This window comes from Varroa jacobsoni, unplaced genomic scaffold (assembly GCF_002532875.2).
Source record: "Varroa jacobsoni isolate VJ856 unplaced genomic scaffold, vjacob_1.0 scaffold_989, whole genome shotgun sequence".
Taxonomy (NCBI): domain Eukaryota; kingdom Metazoa; phylum Arthropoda; class Arachnida; order Mesostigmata; family Varroidae; genus Varroa; species Varroa jacobsoni.
In genome coordinates this window covers 1-25,439 of record NW_019213891.1, presented here as the reverse complement: position 1 = coordinate 25,439, position 25,439 = coordinate 1, and the positions used below count along the sequence as shown (strand labels likewise).

The 25,439-nt window shown below is 40.3% G+C and overlaps 1 protein-coding gene across 5 annotated transcripts in view; it reads left to right on the top strand.

Annotated features, from left to right (window-relative positions):
* LOC111265576 (MAM and LDL-receptor class A domain-containing protein 1) overlaps positions 1–25,002 on the top strand; it is a 110,181-nt gene extending 85,179 nt beyond the window's left edge. For all 5 annotated transcript variants that reach the window (XM_086970542.1, XM_022842374.2, XM_022842373.2 and 2 more), the window contains 8 exons: positions 4,575–4,702; positions 16,442–16,612; positions 16,847–17,117; positions 20,503–20,636; positions 20,918–21,178; positions 21,875–22,034; positions 22,333–22,462; positions 23,744–25,002. In XM_086970542.1, coding sequence (XP_086826668.1) covers positions 4,575–4,702; positions 16,442–16,612; positions 16,847–17,117; positions 20,503–20,636; positions 20,918–21,178; positions 21,875–22,034; positions 22,333–22,462; positions 23,744–23,863 — 1,375 coding nt within the window. In that variant the 3' untranslated portion in view covers positions 23,864–25,002. The remainder of the gene's footprint in view (positions 1–4,574; positions 4,703–16,441; positions 16,613–16,846; positions 17,118–20,502; positions 20,637–20,917; positions 21,179–21,874; positions 22,035–22,332; positions 22,463–23,743) is intronic.
* The last annotated feature ends 437 nt before the right edge of the window (positions 25,003–25,439 follow it).

The following is a 25,439-nucleotide window of genomic DNA, read 5'->3' as shown; positions in this document are numbered from 1 at the left end:
ATAGCCCCACCGAAACGGTTGACTGAACTGAGATGAGTCTGAAGGCCGAAGAATTACGTATTCGGACCAATCGGCAAATACTTATTATTCTTTAGCAGTACGAACTCACCAATTAGTTGAATTTCCCTACAGTGTATACCTTCGAAAAAGCCACGCGTTCCTATCCCCATTCTCAAGTGGGCTATGGAAGTGTTGTATATGGTTAGCTGTCTTTTACGAATATGACATGCTACTATGCGCTCGTCCGATCGGAAGATAAAGCAGTTAGACGAATGCTCGAAGAAATAAACATCTCCCGAAAATTAGAAGTGTGGACAACAGTTGATACCTCTAGGTATGTAGCTCAATTACTGCGTGAAGATCTTTTATCCTTAATAGTTAAGTAAAAGTAATTTTGCCTCTAGACAAATTCTTGAACAGTGTCTAAATGTTGACTGATTCGTAGTTAAGCTATTCTATCGAGTAGATTTGAATGGTCACCGATGAGTAGTGAATTTTGAACAAGTAAGTACACCTCTCATTTGGCTGTTACATGGCAGAGTGGCTACGATTAGTATAATCTAACACCCCCAGCAACGACCTACCTCGTTCCCTTTCCATAGCTATGTAATCCACGTAAACAGCGTAAATTTGGAACGTTGGTGTATCGTCGGCGTGGGAACTTCGCATTGCATTATGCTACTAACAATGTTTCATCATCGACCGTCGTTCCCACTACCACTGCTCGCAATGACCACCGTTGTGGTCGTTATGTACATACCATTTATGCATAGTGGCATATCCACTTATTACGAGTTGTTCTCCTTTTACCGTTCCGCATCGAGATGAGTGTTCGACTCGAGTGAAGTAGGTCAATCACCAACTCCTCGTTTCCTTCGGCTCGTTCGGTTCTCCTACGATCATTGCTTCCCGTCTGCAAATGCTGCTGTGCTTGCGGCTGTTGTTTCTCTGCCTTACCGCTGCTGACGTCGTCATGTTAAACTGGAGAGGGAAAACCGCTGAGAAAAAGCTTCTGCGACGAAAATACAAGGACTGGCCGGACAGCGAACATCGGATTCCACTTTGTTCGACTTTTCAGGGAAGATCTCGAACGATGGTGGCGATTTTCACCAGAAGATCCTTCTCTAGCTTCTTTGTTTTTTCTAGGTCTGTCTCCTCTGTATTTGCCGTCTTCGCTGTTTGCTCCTCCTTCCTCTTCCTCGCTTTGTTGCCGTTGCACGTGAAGCTACTCGAATGGGATGGGTCAGAAATGCAGGAAACAAACAGAAGGCTTCGACAAGGAGAAATAAGAGTGGAGAAACAACGTGACGTTATTCTTAGTGTAAGGAAAAGTTACTTCCACCACCGCTACTACCTTCTCGGAAATAGGGAATCCGATTAAGCTTTAAATGTCACGGGCGGCCAGCTTTCGCAGCTTTGGTTGAAGGAGATCTGGAGCTGCTAGCCAAGATTTAGAGCTGCTTCTGCCTTCGGTGCTTCTGAGTTTGAAGGTCAAGCATAGCCGATCTAGTTGTTGGCATGCGGCTCGAGGCAGTCTGTTTGCCTGTGCTTAAAATGGGCGATCCAACGGAGGTTTTCCTACTGCTTCGAAGCATCTTATGGCAGGTCAGAAAGCCTGCTTGCCGCCTGTGTACTATTAGTAGATCTCACTATTACTTCTGCTAGTTGCTGAAACCGTATCCAAGCTTCTTCAAGGTTTCTAGGCTTCTACTGTAGGAGGTTGCTTGTTTGTGTGGAGCGCAAAGGCACAGTACAGCTCAGATGCAACAGCTATTGGAAAACCAACGGCAGGCTGACATTTTAGTGTGTTCTCGAGGGGAGTATTGACTAGGCCTTTTTCACCTTTCGGTGAGCCTCTGTATTTGGAGAGATGGGAGGAGAAAACTTTCTAAGAGATCTGTTGCCTTTTGAGGCGCGTAGCAGCGGACAAGCCCGAGGGCGCTGATGTACCCAAAATACCACAGCAAAAATGACGACGGAAGCTACAGCAAACAAAGCGGCACTCAGACGACGGAATTCCATACTTTCAAAATAATGCTCCCCCCCAAAAGTAGCACGAAGAAGCTTCTTCGGCTGAAAGACATGGCGATATGCATCTACACTTATGGTGGAGTTTTTCAGCACAGTTTTTGGGGAGTTCTATGGTCTCAATTAATAAATGCAATGGACATACCTATTGCCTTATACGTCATTTGTTCTACGCAAAATATCTAGTAAAGGTTATATAGGCAACGGCGTCCAGAAGTACTGAAAGTAACATTTAGGGAAAAAAACCAACAAAGGCCCTACATTGTGCCTATGAGATTCCACTACATTAAAAAGGAAATCGACGAATTTTATTTTTCCAATGCAGAAGCGTTTTCTATAACGCCTACGTTGCATGAATACTATTCGCTTTTTTTTGATGTCTTTAAAAACTCTGGGAAACCTAGCTGTCACGAATCTTCAGTTACGTTGAAGATTACTTCGAAAGACACCAAAATATTTCGAGTAAAAGCGTAAAGTCCCTACCTCAAAACGTGCCTTTTTGAAACTAAAAGACATCTTTAATGAAGGGCGCGAAGTCAAACGACGGTCGCATTCGAGAGATATAGCTGAATTAGAGGATAGGTATGACGTAATAAACCAAATACGTCTTTACTAGATTCATTTATCTGAAACAAAATTCTGGGCTACGAGTAACGTAGAAATACACAAACGTTCCAGAGTTACCAAGGGTTAGAAGGCTACTATTTTATCATGTACTAGCGAAGACCAACAATAAATTAAACGATACATAAAATGCTGTATACTATCAATGATATTTGGTTTCTAAATAAACCTGCGTGAATGAGATATTTTTTGAGTAATTTAGATCTATGAGCAATTCGTACGTTATATCGAAACCTACTTGATGATCACTGCGGTGAGCACAGCATCTCTAAAGTATTAGACACTGTAAATACTTGACTGTTATAAATTAAATGCATTCATACTTTTTTTTTAATTTTTTTTTTTTTTTTTTTATTAGAATGGTAGTTTAAACGTGTCTATGTAACACAATCTTATGGAAAGTAAGCCAAGTTTCACTTCCAAAGCTTCGTTACATATATGTTTCCTATATGATGAGTCGTGTTTCGTGGCTATTCATCCAGGCGATCGGTGATTCTGACTTTTCTGCTCTGTTCGCGCTTCGGTCTCTGTGCTGCCTTTGTTCTAATGACGCTAGTACAGTCCATTCGGCACTTCAATACCTAATTTTTCAATTTTTACGTTGAAGTAGGTCGGTTGATCTTTATTATTTCCTGACAAAAGTGAGCGCTCTTTGGTAACTTTTTCGTTTCTATAGTCGTAAACAGATAATTTTCTCTATATAAATAACATAAAATATTTCGTTCATTGCATCTCGGTTTAATAGTATATTTACACACTCCGCAGCCAGCGCTATTCGTTACGCTTGAACTTACTAAACTTATCGCTTCGGAGCGACCGGTGGTCCTTTTACCGCCTTACCTGGCCATAATTTAGGAAACGTATGGCCATAGGGCATTAGAGCAGAACCGAAGTTTCCGAGTGGCAAGTCGAATAACATGTGCCACTCCGTCAGGGCCTTCACTGAGCTTGCTCGTTCCCTAAATGACGGGGTCGCGCAATCTGTGCGATTGCTGTAGATACACTGTAAAACATGAGTTCGTAGATTATGGAAAACGTCACGCCACCAACCTTCTTGGGTCTTCGCTAGACCCAGATGATTTTAATGGGAGGCTGCAAACGCTGAAGCTTCAACGGGTCGCAGCAGCATCTTTTCGGGTCTGATTGACCGGCTCCCCACATTTTGCATCTACATTGCATTTCTCATTGCCTTGACGAGATACACGTGAGTTTCGGCGGTGGATAATACCGATACTAGATGAAGTTTGCAAATGTGCGGAACCGACATCCGGAAATTGTGACTTTCTGACGTTTCGTCTTAGCCGTACCTTCTCTTATGACAACGGCAGCAGACTGCGCACTGCGTTTGTCCTCCAGAGAGAGCATGCGGCGTTGTTGAACGATCCTGATCTTCCAAGCATCTAGTCACTATGCTCAGTAATGCACTGTGGAAATATAGACCCAGCGGCGTTGTGATCAAGTAAGCAAAAGGGAAAATTTCTATTATTGATGTATTGCTTTCGTTGTTGCATTATTTAGCGTCTTTGTTGCAGCGGATGCGTACTACAATAGACATCAGTTCCCGACGAGTAACGAATCTAGGGATTGAGTAGTAAAAGTTGATGTTACGATAGATAGATCGGCTGCAACATCACCGCGATAAACTGAAACAACCTGCTATAATACTGATTTTAGAAGGTTTTTCATTCAATATTGAAAAGGCTCCTTTTTATATAAACAGAGAACACTTTTCAATTTTTCTATCTAAATAGTTCCTAGGGAAAAAAAAAAAAAAATTTAAAGTAAAACGCTTGCCGCAGAAGTAATTAGTAGTTCTCTCTGAGAATGTGCATCACATAATCCGTACTCTACGTAGCTATGAAGTGTGGCATTGACCTAACGATATGAAGCGATTTTTCGACTGTCCGTTATTTTTTTTTCAGGTACTTAGCACAACTACAAGTAGCTTCAACGGAGCCGATTCAGCTCGTACTGGAGGCTACAGTCGGAGCCAATTCCTTGGGGAACATAGCTATCGACAACATCTCCTTCCGCCAGGGGACATGCCCAAGTGAGTCATAGTTACACTATAATCCGTAATAAACCATTAGGGTTTCATCTATTTCCTTGATAGAAAATATGTCACAGACAAGACAATTAGATAGTGACTCGTTTCTCAACTAGTCCCATGCAGATTAAATCGTGAACTTCAAAACATCACGAAAGCTTCCCTCTAATCTTCCTATTACATTTTTGTTTGTGTACATCGTGTCCGTCAAACTGTGCACTACATCGATCTATAAAAGAGCTACGCAATCAGGGTCTTTCAGTCGTTTTGTTCATAGCAACTACTTATATAAGTTACATTGCAGACCGTTAAGTATTCCCTATTACAATCGACACTACAGGACTATAGGAACAGCTGCTAATATGTCTATTCCAAAAGTGACATCAAGTGGCTTTTATGCCCCCAGCTGACATGTCCCTAAGAGAACCTTCGTTCACTCTCTCTTCGAGAAACTATTAGGTTAGATCAATCTACACGACATGTCAAAAAAACGACCGTTATATTTCGTATCCTGAGATATAAGCCTGATTTCTTATCCGTATAAAGGATGATCCAGGTAAAGTAAACGTTACAGGGCAAAGTACCCGAACTTTCTTTCGATAGACAGCGATGTATGAATGTCGCTATTAAGTTCGACTACAGAAAATAGTACGGTCGCAGAACGAATTTTCATACATTATCGATTGTACGCGATGACTAAAAGATACAACGCGAACGCTAGTCACAGTGTGATTCTTACAAGTAAATACGATTCTCTGCAATAAGATAGAATACTTTTTAATACACAGACGCATTTTGTTTGACATATAGGTCAGAATCTTTGCTTTGTTTCATCTGTACAATATCGACGCGATCGTTTCGCTTCTAATCTATTTCACCAAATGCATCAGAAGTGGGTTCCCTAACATTTTACGCGCCAAATTTGGAAAGAAATATGTCTGGATGTACATAAGCCGCAAACAATTTCCAAGAAAGATTGGGCTTGAAATAACTTACGCAATATTGAAACAGCCAATTTCCTAATTCCGGATAAGATAACAAAAAGACCGTAATCTTTTTCAGAAGGAAAAATATAAGCTTTATCCCATATTTTCCTGTATTTTTTTCTTGGGAAAATGAACGATTTTAGCAAACCATTCGTTAAAACACTAGCGAGGCAAACATTCAACCTTCCCATGAAGTACTTCTTGTACAATATGCAGTATTACGCGACATGTGCATTGATTTATGTTCTTGACAATGCCAAAGAAAATTAATCGGATGAGCAAACAATACGAACTTGAGCCCATATTGCACCATTGGAATTATGTAATACTTTTTAATGGGTTTCCCTTCATAAAGAGTCTGCGTCGGGTGCATAAAAGACCTGGGCTTCAATGAGAAGTGTATGAGATAATGGGATAACATGCAATTTACGTAACAACCATCCCTAAGTGTATTGCTTTGGAGCTGCGCCTAGTTTGCATTTAATTTTTTTTTCTATGGGATTAGTTCATGATGATTGGTAAAGAGAAACGGTGGACCTTAGTTTAAGAATGTGAGGTCACTTACTAGGTTAAGTATACTATATTCAGTTTGTCGGTCTCCAAGATAGAAGCCAAACAGCAACCGGTACGATAAATTGTTATTATTTGGAAAAATTTTACTATTTATTTAGTTTACAAGGTATACCAATACTAGGCGAAGGGAAACAGGCCATTCCTGATGAACAAGATATACTTTATGTATTTTAAAGATTTTCTCGAAATCGAGTTAGAACTTGCATTTCTCGTAAGTGTCTATACGTACATGTTACAAGTTTGTATAAACTTGTAACATGTACATGTTTGTATAAACACTGTATAGTGTTCTCTGTTCAGAGTAGAGGCACAGTATATTATATGTTGCGTAGCGAACATTTGTTTGACTTCGCTATTAATTAGAATCCGGCTAAACTAGCTGGTAGACGTGTCTGGATTTGGGACTTCATAGTCTAGTTCAGTTCAGCTTTTAATTAACACACGCAGCAGTTTTAATCTTGTATTTATTACTTGCCTGGCTTAGCTGTTTCAACGCGTGTTCACGTACTTCGTTATCTAAAACAGCTCCTGATCCAACTTCGGTAATTCCTTAGTCTATCCCACGTATTCTTCCTAAGCCCGAATGAACATTATGCAACTAATTTCCCTAAAGATCCTATTTCAGTAATATTAAACCAGTTTCAATATAGAAAGTAACTTAGATAAGCGTTTTTACTCAGCACTTTTTAATTATGGACTTACTACCCTCAATAGAAAATTAGCATCGTGGGGCGGACAGAGAGAGGCTTGAGCCGTTACTGGTCGTACAGGCAGATTTGGTATAATATTATCAACTAAATAACTGTAAGTAATAGAGTGCCCTTATTTTGGCTCACAGTTAACTTCTGTGAACTACGCGTCCTGGACGTATGTCTAGATGAAGTATTATGGTGTGTATAGGTGTACATACGCTCAAACTTACGCCCATTCGATTGCTGTTCAGCGGTCTGCCCGAGAAAGAAAAAAGTGGCGTAGGATAAAATAAGAGAAGGCCATATTAGCAGATGGGTGCTTCCGGAAGTTCACGCGCGTGTAACATCGACAGAAGAGTGCCAAAGAGCAGATGGTTCAAACACAAGAGAGACTGAGTGGAAAAACGAAGTCCGTCGTTTGAAGAATACTGCATCGTTTACCATGCCACGATTAACCACAACGCTGTGGGAAAGACTTGGCTGATTGAAAATTGACAATGGTAATTGTGGCTGGAACCGAATGATTCAGTAGTCAACTATAGTTGAAATGGTGAGCTAATAACGGCTACTACTAATGAAAGCGCCCTCTGTCATACACGTGCGAGCTGCAGTATTAACAACAGTAAACGGTTTAAAGTACTTTACTTCATCTGTTGACCTTTTTTTTTTTTGGTTTCGTAGACTACGCTTAGCGTCGATATGTCGCCGTTTCGTCAGACCTACTATACTGGAAGGCACCTATCTGTGTCGTATACGTTGCATCTGCGTTGCAACGGAACGCAATATATGCTAAGAATAGTGAATATACGTAGGCGATAAGGTACCTTTATCTCGCACGCGATCCATTCTCGCCTAATAAGTTAAGCAGCGTGAATGAGATTTTCGAATTTATTCTATAACAAGCAATGTGAAAATAGGGAAATATAGTTAACGGTATACGGAAAGCGCCGAATATTTCCAATCAAAATATTATGAGAAAAGTATATGGGTGTTTTATCTTTTCATAGAGCTTTCTAGTATTACTCTGATGGCACCTGACTAGAGGTACACGTAAGTGTATTGTAGGCCTATCAGAAGTCTTTGATACGTTTTCGAGATGTTATGTATTCCAATATCACATGAAAGCTCTGGCCAGTACAAAGCTAACGCCATTTCCTGTTTCACAGCCATACGGCAAATATTGCTTTATTAGAATTCCGCGCAGCCACCGCTTCACCTGAACAGATTTTATATTTTATATATATAACGGGAACGGATCTCCATAGATCCTTAACAAAGATTCAAGTGTTCGGTGGGTGCGAATTTCTTTTTGCATATATTACTGCTTTCTAGAAATCTGTGAAGGGACAGTTTTCAAATAAAACCTTGTCACGCGCTCAAAGCATCCCTCTGCATTTAGCAGACCAAGAAAATGGATATACGTGCACCCTTAATGGAGAATGCCGTGTTATAGACAGGGGTTCATCTATTCCATGTACGAATACGGTTTTGTGAGATAATTCATGCACACACCAAAATATAATTATCACTATTTTTCTATAATATTTATTTATAACACTATATTATTTTAGTAAACATAGCTAATCGAAACATAACGTTACAAAATCTAATAAGATTTTGTTAGTAGGATTTTTTTGTGTGAAATCGTATATTTTTTGCTTGTTTTTTACATAGCCTAACTTTAGGCGTTATTGTGTCGTAAAAGAAGTAGCAACGATGGAATCCGGTTCGATATACCTCCAACTATCATACAAGCAGGAACAGGGAAGGCGATCAAATGCGTGGCACCGAATTGTAGGGGGCGATGCGGCCTTTGGCGATCAAACGCTCATCGATACACAAAAAGCCTAATATGGACTATTTTGCTGTCGCCGTCAAGTCAGACCTTTGTAGGTGACAATACTCATTCAGTGAGACACCACCCTCAAACGATTGCTGGGCTCAAGCAGTAAAAACACGATCAAATCGAGACTCATATTTTCGTTTGTATCATCCAGGTTCATCATACATAGGACGAGTGGCTAAATGTCAGCCTAACAATATCACATGCAGCTGGTTGAAGTGAACCTAGCTTTTTGGTCGTGACATAAGGTATAGATCGAAGACAAAGAAGGTCAATAATCGCAACTGTATTTTTTGTAAGGCTGTATGGTTATAGAAGTCAACAACAAGACAAAAATCCATTATACATTCAATAGAAATATACCGCTACCTTTCTTCAATGCCTAAGTTTGTTATCATGTTGTATTGTAGGTGTTTGGTATTCATTGTATCATTGTTGCGGTAAACGCTCTGCCCGGCAAAAAGGCGTAAGGTTTTGAATGCGAGCCGTCCCGAACTCCCTATCTGGTCTTCCGTTACCACAAAGCAGTTGTCGAATACCTGGGGGTTAGTGCCTAGATGATGATGGAAAAGGTAAAAAACCTCTTAGTCTGCTCTCTAGCTATCGCTTCTTGTAATACGGACGGTTGCTTCTCACACAAGCGATGACATGGCGACAGCGACAGCTGCAGCTACTAAGTATCGTCATACATCCGTGAAACTCGTTCACTTTTACCGCTCGACGCCCTCAGCAACGATTCTGAGTAAGGATTTGGGTGCGTTCCAGGTTAGAAAATCTTCTCTGGCTTCCGTTTCGATCAGGGGGAGCGGTGCGGTGGGTCGTAAGATGATGGAGATGGGATATAGTCTAGTCACGAACGAGACACGATGGCAGTAAAGGTGTCCCAGATTGCCATATTCGTCATGTTCTTCCTTTAAAAAAAAGGCCTCTGCTTATTGGTTTGGCGCTTGAAACACTCCTGCACTGCATTGACTTACCCCTTATTTGGACAACATGGTGTGTGCATAATTCAAATGCAGTTAGGTAAAAAATATTAGGTCTATGTAATTCAGGACACGGAACTACCCAGCATTGGGTCAATTTGGTCGAGCGGCGGCAACTACGATTGGCTAGCTCAACTGTTTCGAATAATCCTCGCTTTGACAATTATCGTTTGTTCAGGTTTTACAATTTCCTTTTTCGTTTGATGAAGGCAGCACGTCGCGCTAGAAGTTGTGTTAATTGAAAGCTATTGTCAACTATGGGTTCGGAGAATATCTCTGTTGTTCCAGGAGGCACAAAACACCATCGTTGTCTTTTACAATAACGTCAACAGGAATTTTTAGATTAAGTGGGTATTATGGTTGTAAATAATGGCGCTCGCGTTTGTCTTTCTGGTAAGTTTGTTTTTATCCAAGGACATTCAAAGGAATCATCCCCAAGGACAAGTCACAGCGGAGATGATGGCTCGCGTTAAGGCACGCCTATTCGTAGTTGCAAGCATAATGGCACGATTCCATTCGTGTTGAGTAATACGTTTCAACCAGCTAGCAAAGCCATCTAGCCAATAGGAACAAACTCTTCTATAATTGTGCGATAGTTTTTGTGTATCAGCTCGTATGTTGGATTAGACTCTCACGAATACTCAAACATTTTAAGGCTTTAATTTTTTTTTACTTTTTTTTGAGGGGGTGCCCTATGTTGTGATCAGTATGCTTGATTTATTGCACCCTTTTGAGGCGAGCTTGTACAATGAATGTCACCTATGTGAAACAAATATATATAACCTGAAACATTACGACTGCTCTATTTAAATCCACTACTTATCAGCAAAATAGTTTTTTTTTTTATGGGTAAGTGTTGTGATCGTTAGAAAATCCTTAGAAAGTGCGTGGTGAAAAATTCTGAATCCTGAATGATTTCAATGCATTTCGTAATAGCTCCTTTTACGTTCCGTATTTACGTGCTGTCGCAAAAGGCTTTCTACCATAGGGCATAATTATATCTGTTTTGTCAAAGCTTTACGTAAGGGGCAACTGTTCGAATTAAAATTTACCCGAGCGCAGTGCCATCATCGGCAGTGGTTTTAGTGTATTCTTGACGACGAAAAGTGACGACAAATCGCAAATAGTCGGTAGATCGGGCTGGGGGTGCTTGGATGTAGCACTAATAACCGGGGCCGATGTCGGCTGATTCCTGACAGGAGGGTCTTAGCCTTAAAAAATAGCTAGTTCAGGACAACCTTCTTCAGAGCAGAATTGTTAAAAAAAATCATCAGAAAACGACATTTTTAGTTTACTTGTCAATTCATGTTTGTCTTTTTTTTTAAATAAACCCAGCATAGGAATTAGACTACATACGCTTGGGCAATTTTTTAAAGCGTAGCTGAGGTGTTTGTCGAACAGGTGCACTCTACGAATGTTTCGTTTATCCTCTGGCGGTGGGATATGATATGGCGGGAGCGAGATCAAAGTGCATCCTGGGCATAAGACATCTGGATTACTCGTAGAATCCACCGCAATGAAAATTGAAACAATATATAAACAGGAAGTTGCTCATTGCTATCACACATATTGAACATATAGCTGATGGTCAGTATGCCCATAGGACTACCAGTCAAAAGAGTGTCTTCATCCAGCCCTGAATTCAGGTCGCTTATCAAAATCAGGTGCGTCAGCCGATACACGACTTATTGAGATCGATTTGCTTCGCAACTTACCACTGAGACCAGCGATGAAAAATGCAAGCAAACTTGTTATATCTCGGTCAATGCACTGCACAGGCATGTGTATTCGAAGAAGTGTACCTCGGCTATCGGTACATCATCGTTTCGTTAGACAGTTGCAGTTACCGACGCTAGGATAAATCAGCGACTCTTCTAGTAAAACGAGCCTAGTGGCACCTGGATGGGACTAGCAAAATCAATAACAAAAATTGATTGCTTCATTGATTATATCGTCTTAATAGTTAAGATGATACTATCAATGAAGCAATGGCGTACCGCTGTCACCTTCGCAGCGCCTTTGCGAATTCAGTCAGGATGATGGGAAAAAAGACATTTTGCGTGACGTTATTATATGGTGCTATAAAATAGCAGCGGCAGGAGTCAGCAAGAAACGTTTCTCAGAGTGGCAACAATGTCAGATAAGGTTATCAGGGGCAAAAAGTTAACCGACAATTCAATTTAAGGATACCGTTTGACAGTGGGTATAAACGCATAAGCAGTCGTCCACGTTAATTTTCGATTCCGTTAGTTTGTACGAATCAGCCCTGATATTAAAGGAAGCTTGACCCGCTAGTTGGTCCTAAAGAATAAAAATTCATAATGAACAATATATCAAGGTAGAATGTTAAATCCAACAGTTGTTTCCCTTGTTACCTGAGGAAACAAATTTCTGTATTAGCTGTCCGCAGGCGTATATTCATCTAAGGTCGATTGTCCTGAAAATCTTTACCCAGGTATTACAATGTCTGACTAAAGATTAGTCACGTGATAGTATTAGCTCATTTATTTAAATAGTTAGAGAGTGCATGGAACAACCAGGAACTGCGTGTCAAGTTCAAGCAACGTATAAATTTACAAACGGCTTTGGTCATAGGGCATTTTTTTAAATTGATGTAGCATTAAGTTATTTTTACATACTTTGCGGCCAATAGGCCTCCTTCATCGATAAACAGGAATGATATTGACTCTGTCCCTTTTGTTGCTCTCCATGTATTTCCAAGCGTAATTCACACTGAGCCAAAATGTGCTTGTGTAACCAACGACAGCCGTTATTTCTACGGAAGACAAACTAAGAGCTCGTGTGCGTATAGCCACTTCCGATTACAGGGAGCACTTCGCAAGCCTGCATTGGGTGCAAGCAATTTCTTAAATTAGATACCCTTACAGCCCCCAATGAAATTTTATCTTGAACACCCAGTCAGATTTGAGTTCAATCATGTACAACTTAATTAATATAGGCTGCCGTCTAGGCAACTGAAAAAAAAACGTCTCTAATTTCAAAGATACACCGTACTGAAAGACTGCAAAAACCAGGAAAAGTAGCCCAAAAGTTAATAATAATTTTACAAAATTGCTCTCGTTAGTAAAATTAACCTTGGTCGCTTTTGCTTTACGTATGTTCCGGCTCGATTAGATATAGAAATTGTTACGGGATGTCAAGCCACTAGCGAGAGTATTGGTAAGGGGTAGACTAAGTTATTAATATGCTATATTCTTTCTCAGACGCGAAAAAAAAACTCTGTTATTAATGGTTCGAGTAATTGTTCGCTGATGTGCCTTGATGAATAGTCGTTGATGCGAACGGCGGATTTCCGTTGACAAATTCTCGTAAGAATCCAGCTGTGACACTTGAAGATAACAAAGCAGGCCCGCCGTACTTTACAATACCTTGCAAAACCTCTATCCTTACACTAGTTTTATCTCTTGATCTATGATAACTCAAGTGTTTACTTGGTAAGTGGTTGTAGTTCGATAGCTGCACTCCTAATGCCACGCTGCCGCTCAATTCCTAACATTTTTGACAGTAACCAACAAAGTATGCCGTCCTGCTCGATAAATGTTACTGCTACTTGTGTCCTTGACATATTACCCTCTCTCAGATAAGGCTTGTAACTACGTAAAAAACGTCACATAAACATTCGCTAAACCTAACTCTATGGGAATTACTATATATACACATGGGTATCAAGAAGTTGGCCAACCTGAGGTGCCTACGAGTAAGCCGGACTGCGAATAACTACACAGAGAGTGATCCGAAGGTGCTACGTGATAATGTTAAACACTGGAGATACATCGTATGGGGATTTGAAGCGCAGCTCCAACAACGGGAACACCACATCTACGACGATATTCATCTTCAGAAAAGCCAAGCACCGTTTCAAGGACACTAAGACGAGATATATCGAACAATCAAAAGGTTCAGTCAAACAAATCTGAAGAGTGCAGCAAGGATCTACACAATGTTGTAGATACTTTACTACAACCACATGATGACCCCATGCATCCTATTGAATTAATTAAATTTGGTAGAGGAATTCGTGACCAATTAAGAATTGGTGCAAACCGAACCCATTGGACCAAATTAGTAATTGTATGGGGTTACCCTGGCCCAGGTAAATCTTATGATGTAACGGAGTTGGTAACTGAAGATGCGATGGGTACTCGAACTATAAGGCGGTGATTATGGATGACTTCTACGGATGGATTAAATACGATGAACTATTAAAAATAGCGGATAGGTGCCCTTATAAAATACCAATTAAAGGGTCCTTTGCTAATTTTGTTGCTGAATGGGTATTTGTTACAAGCAACATTCATCCTGAAAATCGGTATATAAAAAAATAATATTAGATACAACTTGTTAACTCTCCATAGAAGAATTGACATATTAATCCATTTACCAAATCCTGAAGAACCTTTAAATGTAAACAACAAAAATATCGTTACCATTATACAGATACTACTGTAAAAAAAAATTTATATTATATATATATATATATATATATATATAAAATAACGGGCGAAATTTGTCATGCCTGCGAAACAGCGATTCAAAATTGATCCGGTTGCTCGTATTCTTTTTGTAGCTAGAAGAACTGCATTAAGGGACATTGGCGAGTCCTCTAAGAATACGACAGAGAATGGCTATCTCAGTAAGTTGTTACTTAGAATCGCACTACAACCCAGCTCAATCCGAAAGTTTCTCTAAATTGGTCACAATTAGGGCTTTGCGTAATAGGCTCGCTACGACCTGAATTAATATGGCCATGAGTATAAGATCATATGGGGTATCAAATACGTTAGGGTCGTGCAATGGTGGCTCCGATTGTTGAATGAGTTTAGTAAAACCAACCCTGAAAATACCTTAATTTATAATAAGTCTCAAAAACAAAAGCATCGAGTCTTTAGCAAAGCAGGCAAAAACGGCGATGCCTGTCTTACAGGAAATTCATAATAAGATATGGTAATAAGAGATGACGACCGCTAGTCATACAAACAAGTGATGCTTGCGCAGTTCTGTATCGGCGATATAGAATTTTCGTTATGTTAACGCAATTTACCAGAACCCTGAACAATTAAGCATATCTGACCCTATTCGGACGTGACTGCAATGTAGGATCGTGAAAGCTTCAGTTTTTCAGATTTACTGATTTGAAATCTAGGCAGAACGACCCTAATTACTACTAGAATTTCTAGAATTCTAATAACAATGTACAAATCTTGCCGTCATAATAATCTCCTTCAGGTATCTCTACGCATACAATATAGATACGAAGCAGAATTGACGTATACAGTATAAGGAACCTCGTTAAAAATAGTTCATATAAAGCGATCTGTATACAGTGTCGGACGCGGTAGACATATGTTATCTACTTTGTTATAATCTAGCCATCCAGTGAAAATCTGAACGAAAAAGATGCGAAAGGCAGAGGAAACTGTTGAGTCGGAGCCAGTCGGAAGACAGCCAGCCCCCCACCTCCCAGTTATTTCTTTACCATAAAAACTCGGTTAGCCACTGCCTTAAGCTTGAATGGCTACCCACTACAATTATGCTATACATTATATACCTAGCATATATGGAATGTATTTGAATCACTGCTATAAGCATGCATCTTTAACAAACTATGACAGATGGAATAAAAACGAATAACCCCGGTAGTCTTCTGTTTTTTGACCACACAATATACACTAACTTGCCATACATCAGAATTTCTATATATTGGTATCAATAAGATTTTTCATAGGCTTTGTTTTGTTGTCGAATCTATATTTAAGCTCGAAAATTTGAAGCGAGCACTCAATCAACAAACAAACGCTATCGCTTTTGCGCTATGTACGTACTAGAATTGGAAAATTTCTATTCATTACGTTAACTGGCAGAGCTTTTTTGATTGTACAGCTCTATGAAATAGTGCCCGTAAGCTTGACGTCTCGAGACTCGTTTTTTTTATGCTGGTTATTAATTTGTGTCTATTAGAAGATAGCATCGTCCCACAGTATGCTTCGACATGAGGCGTCACTTGACTCGTCCTCAGAAAAAGATAAATCTGCCGAGCGTTCGTTGCAATTACTTTGGGTTTTAATTTGTCCAGCAACGCTTGTTACCCACTGCGAGTTTTCGGAAACATTCTTGCCCACAACACGTTCTGCTAATCTTTGCTCACCCCATAGAAACGCTCACATAGTTTCACCTTAAAACTCCCCCATTTTACCATTTTTATTAGCAATGCCCCAAAATGGATCCGGTAAACCACCATTCTGTTACGTAATTTACCACTCGCGTTTATGCACAACGCGAAAAACTTCTACTTCCGAGCTTGTCCTAATGAACATCAACCCGGGGAAGTCCATTCAATCCCGTTTGCTATTGAATGATGCTTCTTGCCAGATCACTTGGCCGGAGCACCAATATACGGCCTATAGCAGACTACTCGAGCACGTGGCTTCCAGTCCTATCGCTATTGTCGAATCTAGAAAGTCTGATCGCTGGGGTCACACGTTGCTCGCAATCAGTAATTAGCGCTTAGAAGCCATCCGCTTTATGGTCGCCGATGGACTTATTGTCGTGAAATCAGATTAGTCTATATGTTCTAACCTGTTTTTCCTCCTTATGTCGGTCGAAATATAACAAAAACGTATTTATTTCCCTGTCAATCATCACAGTTTCTCCACAGACAGCAGCTCGCAATTCGGGCGATTGTAACTTTGAGGAAGATACATGCGGCTGGATGAACCCGCATCCAGCCGATGGCTACGATGACTTCGACTGGGCACGACAGTATAGCTACGGATTAAATGGACCTCCTCTAGATCACACTAGAAAACGGGCCGATGGTACGCGTACTGCCTGTTGCTTATCGGGACCAATCGAGAATATTTGATACAAGATGCTTGCTTCAATTGCTCCATGTCTAACGTAAAAAAAATCACTGCACTTATCCCCACTATACTTTTGTGGAGAAAATCGTTCGCACCTACTGGACCGAGGCAGCTAGTTAATGATATATGTTATCAGGAAGCATATCGCTAATTTCGTCGTACTTGTATCCCGCTGGTGCCTTCTAACAGGCTACTTCATGAACCTAATGAGCAATACTGCTTTGCCGGCACGAGGTGGCTCGAAGGCGTGGCTGATCTCGCCTAAGTTCTCGACTGATGCAGCTCCACGATGTATGGCGTTCTATTACTACATGTTCGAACGTACCATCGACCCTTCCGGTCCGTCGTTGGGATCACTCCGAGTTCACGTCCTGCACCATCCATTGGATGGCACTAAGAAGCCGTTAACTACCATCTGGAGGCTAAATAATCACCAAGGACACCGTTGGCTCATGGCGAGGTAATCTGTATTTTTCCATTGAAGCATATGATAAAATATTTGTGATGAATAGGAAAATCAATATGAGTCGTACGGGTATGGAAGCCAAGAACGACGAAATGGTAGGTGGCAATTATGCCAACATCTGTGAATCATTCTTCTGAAGATCGCATATGTCCAAGTCTAAATGACAATGCTTTTTATTGATTAATTAACCATTGAATGTCTTGTGTTAGTCTAATAAAAATAACAGGACAAGTTTTTCTTACGAGGCCGCTCTATAGCACCGCGCTGTTCGTTGTTTTCGCGAGTCTTGGGAGCAATATTGGGAGCGTTTCCGTCTAGGCAGAAAAAGATACTCAATGACTTTTACGCTTGCGCACTGGCTTATTCTATGTACTTTCTAATGTCGAACGGTTCGTGAACTTGTCAACTCGTTGATTGGGTGTTCGGGTAAGACGGAAGTAACGCGTTCTAACATTAGCAGTTACTTTACATTATTCTGCAATGGGGCTACGTAGTGTCATGAAACCAATAATAAATTTAACTTCTCCGTTTGGCGTTTCCACGTGAACACGGCTTAGAGTCCTCGCTTTGCGTGGTGCTGTTCATAATGAAGATGCCTCGAGGGGGATGGACTCCAACTTTTCGACCGGAGGTCTGGTTATCAAACCAACTTTCAGCCTTTGGAGAAACTCCACTATCGGTATAGTGTGTGGTCTATCCGATGGTACGCCTAGTGAATTATCAACATCTGGTGCCTGAATCGTTCAAGCGAACTTTGATTTGTATAGTATTGCTTTTGAAACTCTCGTTCTGTCGCCCGTCGGACGCGATTTGCCCATTTTGCATGCTGGATAATTTCGTCCAGCTAGTTTCCCGTAATCGTTCATCACATTTGCATTAACGCGGCTGATTTACCCAAAACTAATGCTTTTCCATTGTTTTGTGCTGGTCGTGGCTTACACGATGCTAGCGTTTGCACTTTTACTAGACTATGTTGATGTGGTTGAGGTGTAACGAAACGCAAAGCTCTTTCTTTAAATTAATGATATCTTACAATGCAATTACAAAATTGGGAGGAAACTATTGTACACCTCCAACAGGAGATTGTACACCCCCAACAGGAGATTACTGAAGGCAAATTGCCGTCGAACTAGATTTTAGCCGGTCACGTTATTTGGGTGGTCAACGCAAGTTTTTATCCAAACTCCTATGTTATTTTCAAAAACGAACGATAAAATGATGATGATGATGATCTTTTCCTATCGATATGATCGAAGAATATCAAAGTCTCCAACTACCGATCATCTTTTTCCTTAACATTTTTTCCACTTTTGACAAAATACCTGACACGTTGCAAAAACTGGTAAATTAACAAATCTTATTGGATCCAACGTAGCACAGCATACAAGCGCCAATTAGAACTTGCATACTATTAGTCTAAATTAGCATATAAATTATTTAATATATAACCTGTGGTGTATTGCCATATACTAAAGGCAAGGCCTCTTTGAAGTAAAGTTTTGTGCTTATATGTACAAAAAATGCCGCCGACTCAAGTCCACTACAAGCCAAAGCCGATAAAGATTTACAGATCATTCCAATGAACTGTTCTAAGAGAAGACCTTCTCTTAGAACAGTTCATTTAACAGAAAAAAAATTATCTTCGTAACAATCCAACGACAGAAGGTTCTTGTTTATTTACAGAAGCTAGAGTTCGTGGAACAGTTTGATTGAGGCAGGTTACGATGACGTTGTCGGTTATAGGTCGAACCTGGCATAGGCAGACTTCGTGCTGGGGGGTTAGCCGTCCGCCTGATGGAACTATGCCTACCGGTGATACGGGACCTAAAACTCGCAACATAGAGGTTGTTACGACGACGTGGTGGATTAGTGGATAACGTGTTTGCATAAGGGCGCGTTGTGGTGTAGGTTCGGACCTGGGCGTAGACGAGCTTTGTTTTAGCTTTCTGACGGAATGATCTAACAGCGATGCTGGACGTAAGACACGAAACAAAGAGTTTATGACGACAGAGCGAATGTTGCTCGAAATGATCTACGACAAAAGCAACCACAATAAGCGATCCGATTCGGTGAATAACAGGCCACATCTAGAAAGGCCTCGGAGCGAATAAACAGAGCGAAAGTTTCAAAGGCAGTTCAGAAAGTGCAAAGAAGGACCGACCACTTCCATACAGTGTCCCGTTACCAGCCGCTCGTTCAACAACATATTTTTGCCGTTAACAGTGGATGCTAATTTGAACATTAGAGACACTGTGTGACCCTGGCAGGACATTTTTTTGAGCTCAGCACTCGCCCTGCCAGCCATCATGGTTTCGAAGAACGCGGCTCTCGAGAGACCACCACTAGCAGCTGAGCCCCCTCCATTACCACTTCCAAAATTTCGTCAACGATAATTATTTAGAAAGTGAAAGTCAATATTCATGTAGTGATCGATCGAGTGGATCGATCACAAAGTGTTTTAATCCGTGGTTCGAAATACTCGACGATTGATGTCTTGAGAACACATCTAACTAACACTATAGACATAAACAAACAGGGCTCAGTATAACAATAAAAACAAAACAGGCTACATTTATTCGTAATCGAATTCGCAGAAATCATTGAAGTTATCTGTGCACGTTTTGTTGCCGCTAATCCTCGCTTCATGTTCGCTCGATTTGGGCTGGAACTCGCCATACCATGCTAGCTTAGTGAAATATCGAATCAGAGAACCTGTTTGATTTCTCAGATAAGAAAAAAACAGCTATTCATGTTGCCCCTCTCAAAAAATAGGCTACATTGCATCGTACAAGAAAAAAATCAAATAAAAGTAAGAAATTGCTAAAATCAGAATTCCGAAGTATCCCAGCAGCTTCCTGCTTATCTGTTAACACAGCCACGGACCTAGCCTTCTGAGCTGTGAGCTCACAAATGCGAAAGAATCAACGATCATTCTTGATCTATTGGGGAATTGGCCAAACTCGCTAACGTCAGTTAGTCAGTAAATCCATAGCGCTGGAAGCACTCGTGAGGATACGGCTGTGATATCATTATATACACATTTAGTTCTAGGTAGACCACGAGAGATCTACCAGTGGGAATCGTGGATTCGCCTCACGGGCAAATCTAAGCTCATTTTACTTACTGTGAAATATTCTGAGGACACACAGATGGAAACCTTACTTCCGCTGTACGTCATAAAACGTCGTCATTTCAATGAGAGTGAGAGAGAACGTTTTATTTTGTCAATTCTTCTGAAAAGTATGGTTTTTTTTGTGCGACTAGCAATATTTATGGCTATCATTTTATGTTCCGGTTCTATTTCAATATATTTATTAACGCATGCGTTAGCGGGATGCTTGTACAATACCACTCCATAAGCGTCACTTTGGTATTATAGATCGCCAATTCGAATGCCGGACGGCTTGCCGGTATCGGAACCCTATCAGGTCGTTATCGAAGGCATCTGGGGCCATGGAAGGGTTGGTTACGTTGCTGTCGACGATATAAGTTTTTTCGATGGCGATTGCACAAGTAAGTTAACAATACTGGGCTCATAATGCGCTTCGATCAAAACAGCGAATAGGTCGGTGTTAACTTCTTTACTGGGTCAAGCGATATTGAAAAGAACGAAACATGCAGGTAGCTACTAAACAATATGAATCTAGTTCGTCTAATACCTACGAATACAACCCTATCTATCTGCTGTAGCTACTAACTTGAACAAAGTAAGTATATCAAGATAGAAAAAAGCGTGGATAAGAAGCGTCATTTGGATCCAGTATTAGAGATCTTTTCTCATTGACGTTTAACAGCGTTTCCCGAAAAAGCAGCGGCTGTACCAGGCGAGTGTTCTTTCGAACGTGACATGTGCGGATGGCAGAACGCAACAGGAATACTAAGCAAGGAACAGGCCGCAGCGCAGGCTCTACAGTTATCCAAGCAGATCGTTCAAATCCGGCCGTCGAATCTCATTGGACGAGGCGGCATTTCTCCAAGAGCATCGCTCACTTGGCGACTGGCATCCACCGTGTCTCGGCCAGCCAATCTCCAAGATCACACATATCGGGCTCCGAGTATGAAAACAATTTAAATACTTATTCAGCAGAGTTTGGCAGTGATACGGAAGTGTTTTAAGAAGGATACGAACATAAACGTTGATTCGTAAAGCTGTCTGCATCTTAAAAACAGTCAGATATGCATCAATGATATAATACTGATTGTTTCCTATAGCACAAGATATAAGGGAAACGAATTTAGTGACATGATACTTCCGTGCACAAATCGTCCCAGCTCATGCACGGACATTGCTTTCTTTACTGGATTGACCATTGATGTCTGTTGTGCGGAGCGCAGTTCACGTAAACGATACCCCATGAGCCCCCAAAAATGAGCTGAACCCATGTATTCTAAGCATAGATGTAACTACAATTGGCTGTAATTATCCTTGGGCACTGCCAATTTCGATTGACGGTTAGATCAAAATAACCTATGCTATACTAACAACAATATCCGGCATCCAGTAGCAACCTCTAACGGCAGGCTATTTTTCGCATGCTTGGCAAAATAGACAGAAAATAAAGCCTTAGTAGGGCATGATATGGGAAGAATATAGATTTTACAGTGCATTACAGCGTTGTGTGACATGTGGCCGACTTGACTAATCTGAATTTCTGATCGATTACGCAGCAAATAGGTACAAATCGCGCATAACATATACACTGGCGCCTTTAAAATCGTTCATCTGTGCTTTTTTCATTTGATCCTTTCAGCGGGATACATTTTTTTCGATATATTCAATCAAAATTCCGTTCAGAATCCAATTCTTCGTTCAACCGTAGTTCAGTCTATCGATTCTGAACCTGATCGATGCGTCTCGTTCTGGTTTGCACCATTTGGAAGAGGCGAGTCATCCACGCTTACTCTCTTCAGGTATGCACGCATCATTGCATGAAGCGGATAACAATTAATAATTACTATTGTTATTACTGTTACTATTGCTGTTATCCAGGCAAGGTCAGTGGGGTACAGCATGGGCAGTAGTTAACGACACTATGACGTAGTATTCTGAAAGCAAAACGAAAAAAAAAAAAAAAAAACTTTTTTTTACCTATTTGTTATAAAAACTGCGACGCACGTTGAACAGTAGCATTACGAATATGGAAATGTCCACTCACTCAGTTTTGTCTACCCTGGTTCTTATGATTCTCGGGACTTCGTCGCGTCCCAGAATTGAACCTGAAATCACCGAGGAAGACACTCGTATGATTCTATGGAAATTTACATCACGCAGATCCGACACGATTCGACCAGATTGGAGATACGGTCAGGTGAAAATACTCGCCGACAAACCGTTTAGGGTAAGTTATGAAATTATAATAGAGTGACGTATTGAAGAGGTGTACCTCGGGACCGGGATCTAAGATTTACTCGAAAGACATCAAAGTCTTATATTCCTTATAAGCTTAGTTAATTTCATTTTCTATTGGTATTTTTTTCAGTTTTTGGCTTTTTACAATCCCACTGGTTTCCTAAGAATCTGTTCTCAATAATCAAAGCCACTCTATGGCTATAATCCTCTGGCTAATCCTATAAGAACTCTAGCCTGTTTGTTTTCTCTTTTAACTGCATTATTTATACAAAAATAGGCTGGCCTTATTATATAATTCTGAAATAATACCTGATGACATTTCAAGTTACGACAACAATAGGTCTAGGCCAGGACAAAACAATGGCACAGAAATGCTTTTCCGTCATTTGCCTTGAGCCAGCAAAGCATGAATGGAACCATACGTAAACGTTGCTGAGTTTCATATTGTTATTAATCCCATATACATATCTAGATCATTTGCTCAGTGATCAGGGAACTTTTTTGACGTAACTGCTATAGCATTATTCTAAAACGGTTTGTTTAGGTTTAAGTTACCTTAAGTATGGTTATGTAATCATACCGTTATGAAAACGCGACTAGGCCTTTGGAAGTTTAACTTAAACTTCCAAAGGCCTAGTCTCGAAAATGCTCGGGGTGGTAGCCCGTCTCCGCCATTTTACTGGTGGCTTGTTTTTATTAGACAGCACTGATATGACGCGAAGTTGTCAGCATATGTAATCATTCTGGCAATAAGGTCTGGGCTGCAATTTCAAAATTAGGTTACCCCACAGCTAAACAACTGTGTCTACAACAACATGCGCCTATCAGAGATGTTGTCAAAACAACGACCGGACCGCTACAGCCCGAGCTATTAGTTAGCGTTAACTTACTACTACTGCATAAACTAACTGTGATAGAAATGATTTTGTGTTTATGAAGTAATTATATTACATGTATATAAATTAGCTACTGCTAGAGCCTATGGCGTCTTTAGCTGGATCAGTCATTTGTTGACTGTTATAAATAAAAGACGCGGTAGTACAATGAGCCAAAAGCAAAAAGAAAACCTGCGCTGCATAATTATGAAAGGTTTCATTAACAGCTACTTCCTTTTTCCCTTCCAATCGTTTTTTTTTCCTTTTTTTTATATTTAGCTATATTTAGGCATTTATATCATGTTAAAACTATGATTAGTTGTTAAGGTTGAAATTGCTACTAACTATACGTTTTTTTTCGGAACTGTATTTTGCTTTGGTCAATTTACCTGTAGATCCAATTCGAAGGTGAGGCGAACGACGGCGGGTTTGCCCTGGACGATATCACTTTTTACAATGGAGACTGTGAGACGCGACCAGCCACAGCAGTTGTCCTGCCAGCGGAGCCCGTTTAGGTTGCGCTGCGGTTTTAAGGCCTATAAACCTACGAATTAGCCACGTGGGAGACAAACCTTTTCGATACGCACGATCAGCCTTGCGATGTCGCTTTATTCATTTTTTTTTTCAGTCAGCTGAGATACGATCTGGCCTTCTGTGGAAGAAAACTAGCCAAGCACTGGGTGTTTTAGTAGAAAACTAGGCCAAACCAGTTAACTAACTATAGCTAACCTTCCTCTTGCCGTTAAATGGGGCAATATCCAAGCAGACCACCATGTCCAATACTATAGGTACACGTACTCGATAAAAACTTCTATTTTATTTAAAAATATTTGTTAAATCTTTTTAAATAAAATGGAAGTTTTAAAGGAATAAAACGGTTCGATGAAAAACGTCCTGTTCCTAAACGAGATAAGGGTTATAGTTATCACAGAGACTACAATAGAATAGGATTCGGATAATGGAAAAAAAGGTTCATAAGAGTTATATCACAAATGAAATCGAATCGATATGGTTATTTACCTAAAGGAAGGTGTACTGGATAAAAAAAAAAAACAACCTGCATTTACATTCTATAACGAGTATAAGTAACGAAGTAAGTTCGTTACTTGAACGTTTTCAGCTCTAAGTAATGCGTTGTCTTCCTAATTAAGAGTAATTGGTCTGACTAGTTGCCGTGTAACTCGTTCAACGGCCATCTGTGGATAAAGACATTGTTGTGCAGTACGTTGTACCTATATGTACACAGTAATATGACTGTTATAGTGAACGTGAGGTTATCCGTTCCTTCGACTCCAATCCAGTGACTGGACCAGCGGTCAGGATCAGACGGGCTAATATAGTTGCTAAATAATTTCCTCTTATCACTGGATGGAGCTCCGTGGGTGAAAGCCGTACACTTTAGCTTGTTGTGATGACTATCGCTTCCCCAATGAAACAAAGCAACAAAAATGCCGGAAGAACTGTTCCCACAGTGAAAAAGCTTACAGAACATAAAGGAAACGATCTTTCAATTCGAACTAAACTTTTACACATAATTTCAGTTAAAGTTACAGCTCACACGCAATCGCATACAACATATTATATAGTATATCCATATATACATTGTGTCAGCTACACCTTTGTATTGTATATTAAATCTTTTATAATTTGTGAATCGCTTCGTTTTCGTTGTTTCGCTTAATCTTATTAACCATCTGACCTAAATTCTATATCTAAGTTTTCACTTGCATTTATTATTAACTTAGTACGAATTTAAGACACGGGCGCCAAATGCAGCTATCAGCTAAATTCGTACAACTATAACGGAGTTCAAGATGTTGCTCACTATTGATTTCTACAACTTTCTCTCAAAAAATTTTTGACAACCTTCACATGGCAGGAAAAATTCTCGAAATGAAGATTCTCGTACTTTTTAACGTTATAGATCAAACGATTGTAGCCAAAAGAGGTGACACCCTAAAACCAAGTCAGAAACCGAAACCCGATCAGACGCAGTCCTTTCAGCACTTTTTTCACGAGGGCCTTGAATTAGAAATATAGTTGATTCTACAATAACCGGATTAATCGATTATTTCTGCTAACTAAACCTTC